The sequence below is a fragment of the Arvicanthis niloticus genome, chromosome 1, assembly GCF_011762505.2.
Source record: "Arvicanthis niloticus isolate mArvNil1 chromosome 1, mArvNil1.pat.X, whole genome shotgun sequence".
NCBI lineage: Eukaryota > Metazoa > Chordata > Mammalia > Rodentia > Muridae > Arvicanthis > Arvicanthis niloticus.
In genome coordinates, this window is record NC_047658.1 from 17,846,941 (window position 1) to 17,852,188 (window position 5,248).

Below are 5,248 nucleotides of genomic sequence, written 5' to 3' on the forward strand. Positions count from 1 at the left end.
CTCAGCTTAGCAGAATCCAATCCGGAGCTCAGAGGCAGCAGGTGAGAAGCTTTCTGCTCTTTCTCTCATTCTCTCTGCTTAGAAGCATCCCTGCATTCCCTGGACCTCTGGCTCTGGACGCTGCCTCTAAGGCTGCCTCCAGCCAGATAGATCTCTTGAACGCTCTGTCAGGGTCTTTTGTCTGTCCTAAGTGAAGCTCTATCCCTCCATTTCTCCATACACACCCCTGTCCCCAGATAGATGCTTCTTCCTCTTCTTCTCTCTCCTTGTTTTTACTCCCCTCCCCCCTGCCCAGTCACATCCCACAAATGGAAAAGGGAAAGGAGAGATTACGGGGAGACAGCGAGTAATACTACCGTCCAGATTCACTTGTCTTCATTTCCAGGAGCCAACATGATGGTCACTGCACGAACGCCCTGGGGCTGGTTTCTGGGGTACCTCATCCTTCAGGTCACAGGTATCTGAATGTGTGTGTCATGGCGTGTGCCTGAGGGAACAGTGACAGCCAGCAGCATGACTCGGTGTCCTACTGCTTCTGACTGTTTGATGTGGCAGTCTGTGGCAGTCTGATGTGACTGGTGTGTGGCCATGGCTGTAAAGTGTGACAGGTCCTGAGAATGAGCGACAGTTTGTGCCGCTAAGGGGAAGATGGGCTCTGTGACCAGCTCCTGAGTGACTAAATGATTCTTTCTGTTAAACTCCCTATGTACAACAGGCTGATCTCAGACTTTCAGAAGTAAGCTTGTCTCTGTCTCCTGAGTGCTACAGTTGATACCTGGCCCACTTCTTTATTTTTCAAGAGTCTTACTTAGTCCAGTCTGGCCTTGAATTCACTAAGCAGCCAAGAACAACCTTAAACCTCCGATCCTTCTGCCTCTACTTCCCAAGTGTTGGGGTTACAGGTGTGCACCACCATGCCCAGTTTTTGTGGCGCTGTGGGGCGGGGATTCAAACCCAAGGCTTTGTGCATGCTAAGTCAGCACTCTGCCCCTCTGTGATAATGATGTTGTCTGGCTGAACGGGCTGTGGCTGGATGTGCCTGTGGGGAGGTGCGTGGAAGAACAGTTGTACCACAAAAGCTGAGCAGCCCCTGGAGTCATGACTGTGTGTGAGAGAGAAATGGTTCGTTCCTGGGTCCTGAAGACCAACCTGAGAATCCAAACTGACCCGCGCTCCTGACCCTACATCCAGTGTGCTGATCCTGGCTCCCAGCCTAAGGAGGCCCCTGGCTTTAACTCCTCCCAAGGGGCCTGACTCCACCCCTCTGAGCCCTGACTCCACCCCCTCTGGGCCCCGACCCCACCTCCCTGAGCCCTGACTCCAACCCTCTGAGCCCTACTCCACCCCTCTGAACCCTGACCCCATCCCTCTGAGCCCTGAAGTTCTCCACCCTGAAGTTCTCGGTCCACTCCAGGCACCAGTTGCTTGGTGACTGGAGACTAGTCCCATGTCCTATGTCCTGAATCACCATCCAGTCCTGACTCTGCCAGCCCCTTTATGGTAATTCTCCTCGCTCTGACTTTGACCTTTATGAACCCTGAAGCTTAACTCATATACCTGTCCTCATACTCTGCTCCTAAGAACCCTGGTCCAGCCTCTTTTCCTGTCCCCAGATATTCCCACATTACCAAAATAGAATCTTGCCCCCTGAACTGCCCAGCTTATATGGTGAACATTAATCCTTCTCAGGAGGCAGAGACCAGCGTCTCTACATGGACACCCTGCTAGGGTGCACCTGCCTGAGCCCAGTCCAGACTCTTGCCCTGACCACCCACCTTCAAAGCAATTTCCTTCCCCTTTTCCATGACACCTCCCCTGGGACCTGGGAAGTTTCAGCCACATTTCTGCTCTCAAAGCCTCCCTGGTCCTGAGCCTTCATCCTGTCCCCAGCCCTGGCTCCACCTCTGAAGCCCTGACCAAACCCCTGCACTAAATCTTACCTCCAGGCTGTATCCTGAACCCGTCTCCAGCAATGGCCCAGACTCTAAAACCTTGATTCCATCCCCACACTCTTAAGCAAGTCCTTAACTTTGATATCCTACCCTTAGGATTCCTAGTCCTACCTCTTGAACTGTTTCCCTACGCTGGCCTTGCCCTGAGGCTCTAACCACTCCCCTTCTATCAGACCCTGTGGGAAAGAACTCTAATTCAGGATTCATAGTTTGTTTCCAGTTGCGACCATCGCGCGCGCGCGCGCGCACACACACACACACACACACACACACACACACACACACACAGTGCAACCTCTGATTACATCCCTTCACTTAAACATCTTCCCCATAGCTCTGAGCTCTCCTTCGGACCCTGCTCCCATCCCAGAAGCCTTGAAACACCCCTGCTCCACACCCCATACCTCCCAATCCTGACTCCATCCCTAGGATCCTCGGCCTCAAGTGTCAGCAGCCGGATCATACAAGGCCAGGACTGCCTCCCACACTCGCAACCCTGGCAGGCGGCACTGTTCTCAGAAGACAATGGTTTTTTCTGCTCGGGAGTCCTGGTGCATCCGCAGTGGGTGCTGTCAGCAGCACACTGCTTACAGGAGTGAGTGGGGGGTGGTAGGGCAGGATGCTAAGGGGAGAGGGTGCAATATCATACTCGGCCTGCAGGGGGCGCGCAAGTGGCCGCAGTGTTGACTGACATGTGAGGGGAGCCCAAACCTCGAGGACCAGGACAGTCTAGTGGGAAGGGAAAGGCAAAGCAGGTCACTATTGCTTTAAGCTGGAGGATGAGATGGGAGACACAGGTGCCACTGTATAGCTCACCTGCTGGGTGATCCTCAGATCCTACATCGTGGGACTGGGCCTGCACAACCTGGATGGCTCCCAAGAGCCTGGCAGCCGGATATTAGAGGCCCACCTCTCCATCCAGCACCCGAACTACAATGATCCTTCTTTTGCCAATGATCTCATGCTCATCAAGCTGAACGAATCAGTGATGGAGTCTAACACCATCAGGCGCATCCCTGTGGCTTCTCAGTGCCCTACTCCTGGGGAGACCTGCCTAGTTTCTGGTTGGGGTCGACTAAAGAATGGTGAGCTTCCGGGAACAGGGTTGCCCTCTCTGAGAAGTTCCCCACACAGCCAAAATAAACTGACCCTTCATTGTGTGACCCAGGGAAACAGCCCAGCCTCCTGCAGTGTGTGAATCTCTCAGTGGCGTCAGAGGAGACTTGCCGGCTGCTCTATGACCCTGTGTACCACCTCAGCATGTTCTGCGCTGGAGGAGGACAGGACGGAAAGGACACGTGCAATGTAAGACACAGGGAGGGTGGAACAGAGACGAGGCAGGGAGGTGCAAAAGGTATACCTGAGACACATGATGGACTGTGAGAAGAGGGGGATCCAGGTGTGGGGGTGCACACCTTTAATCCCAGCAGGGCAGGCAGGTGATGTCTTTGAGTTCAAGGCCAGCCAGATATACAGAGTGAGACCCTGTCTCAAAAAGAAGAGAAGGAGGAGGAAGAGGGGGAAGAAGAGGAGGAGGAAAAGGAAAAGAAGAATGGGGGAGGGGAGACAGAGGAGAGAGAAGAGGGAGAGGGGAGGAGAGGGGAACAGGAAGGCAGAAACGCAGAGACCCAGAAGCCAGGAGTGGTGGTTCAAACCTATAACCCTTGCTACTCAGGAAGCCGAGAAGGAAGATCCAGCCTGGACAACTTAGTGAGAGTATGCCTCAAAATAAAATGTGAAAAGAGACTAGGAATATAAACCAGTGCCAAACACCTGCCTAAACCCCGCCCCCACAGCGAGGAGCGGGGGCGTGGCTCAGGGGTAGAGCACCTCAATAAAGGCACTGGGTTCTGCTTCCGGCACTACAAACAAACAAAACCCACTAAGTAGATCTAGGAAGAAGCAGAAATAGCCATTCTGAGAAAAAGTAAAAACAAAAGTGACATATACACACAGAGAACACAAAAAGACACAGAGGCAGAAAAGCAAGTCGTGAAGGAGACAGAGGGCAAGCAACAAGCCCCAGGAGAGCAGCCAGTTGTGTGGACACAGGGTTCCTGTTCATGAGGCCTCAGGGCATGTGGCTGGTTTCCTTCTGTCTCTGTCTACCATGATTACTTATATGGATGCTCTGACACTTCACGTGTATCTTCTGCTCATGCTCTCCTGGGTTCCCTCTCCCTCTCCTCTTTCCCTCCCCCTCTCCTTTTCCCTCTTCGCCTCCCTCTCCCCTTCCTCTCACTCTATCTCTTTTTTAGGGGGACTCTGGGGGTCCCATAGTGTGCAACAGATCCCTACAAGGGCTCGTGTCTTTGGGACAAGGAGAGTGCGGGCAGCCTGGCGTACCAAGTGTCTACACCAATCTCTGCAAGTTCACTAACTGGATCCAGACCACCATTCAGACAAGCTAGCTATGGACTGACTACACCATCCACATGAAGCCTGATGAGGAGACCTGAGACTCAGGATTGTTCCCAGTCCTTCTCCCTCAGATCTACAGATTCAGGCCCCAGCCTCCTCCCTCAGACTCACAAGTCCAGACTCCAATCTCCTCCCTCAGACTCACAAGTCCAGACTCCAATCTCCTCCCTCAGACTCACAAATCCAGACTCCAATCTTCTCTCTCAGACCCAAGGATTCAGATCACAACAACCTCTCTCAGGCTCAGGAATCCATGCTACAACCTCCTTCCTGGGACACAGGAGTGGAACCCACCTGTATATTCCTCTGTGTGCAGTGTCCTCTGGTAGCCCAGTGTTGACCCAGCCTTGTCTTTGTACTGCTAGGTTTGTCCCTCCTACCCCACCCCCCAAACACCTAGTGTCTCCTCAGGGAACCACAAATAAAAGACCTCAGTTCTGTTTGAAGCATCCTCTTTCATCCCTTTCCACTCATGTGATATTCCAACACACAGCTTTTCCTCTTCCTATCTGTGCAGCGAGAATGTAAACCAGGAGGCCCCTGGCTCTTTGTGCAGCAGCCTGTGTCAGTGATGTTAAGAGACACCCGTTCTGTGATGTCCTCTCATTTCCAAAAGGGGGATTTCCAGCTTTACAGCTTCTGTTATAATTGGTCTGCTTTTGGTTTTGTCTTTTGATTTTAAGATTTGCTCCTTGTTTTTATTTATGTGTATTTGTGTGTATGAATGTGTGCACACACGTGCACATGCATGTATAGAAGCACACACACACTTGTGTAAGTACAGTGACCATGGAGACCAGAAGAGGGCAGCAGTTCCCCTGGAGCTGGAGTTGTAGGGGGCTGTGAGCCACTGGACATGGTTGCTGGGAATCCAA

The 5,248-nt window shown here is 52.5% G+C and overlaps 1 protein-coding gene across 1 annotated transcript; it reads left to right on the forward strand.

Moving 5' to 3' along the window:
- The first annotated feature begins 393 nt into the window (after nucleotides 1–393).
- On the forward strand, nucleotides 394–4,813 carry Klk4 (kallikrein related peptidase 4). The gene is made up of 5 exons (XM_076926523.1): nucleotides 394–434; nucleotides 2,287–2,547; nucleotides 2,787–3,037; nucleotides 3,121–3,257; nucleotides 4,211–4,813. Exons 1-5 carry the CDS (start codon nucleotides 394–396, stop codon nucleotides 4,361–4,363), a joined length of 843 nt encoding a protein of 280 aa, XP_076782638.1. The 3' UTR covers nucleotides 4,364–4,813.
- The last annotated feature ends 435 nt before the right edge of the window (nucleotides 4,814–5,248 follow it).

Coding starts and splice junctions, on each gene's coding strand:
- Klk4 (XM_076926523.1), top strand. CDS start 394: ATGATGGTCACTGCACGAACGCCCTGGGGCTGGTTTCTGGG. Junction 2,548..2,786: donor GCAGCACACTGCTTACAGGA/GTGAGTGGGGGG, acceptor GGTGATCCTCAG/ATCCTACATCGTGGGACTGG. Junction 3,038..3,120: donor TTGGGGTCGACTAAAGAATG/GTGAGCTTCCGG, acceptor TGTGTGACCCAG/GGAAACAGCCCAGCCTCCTG.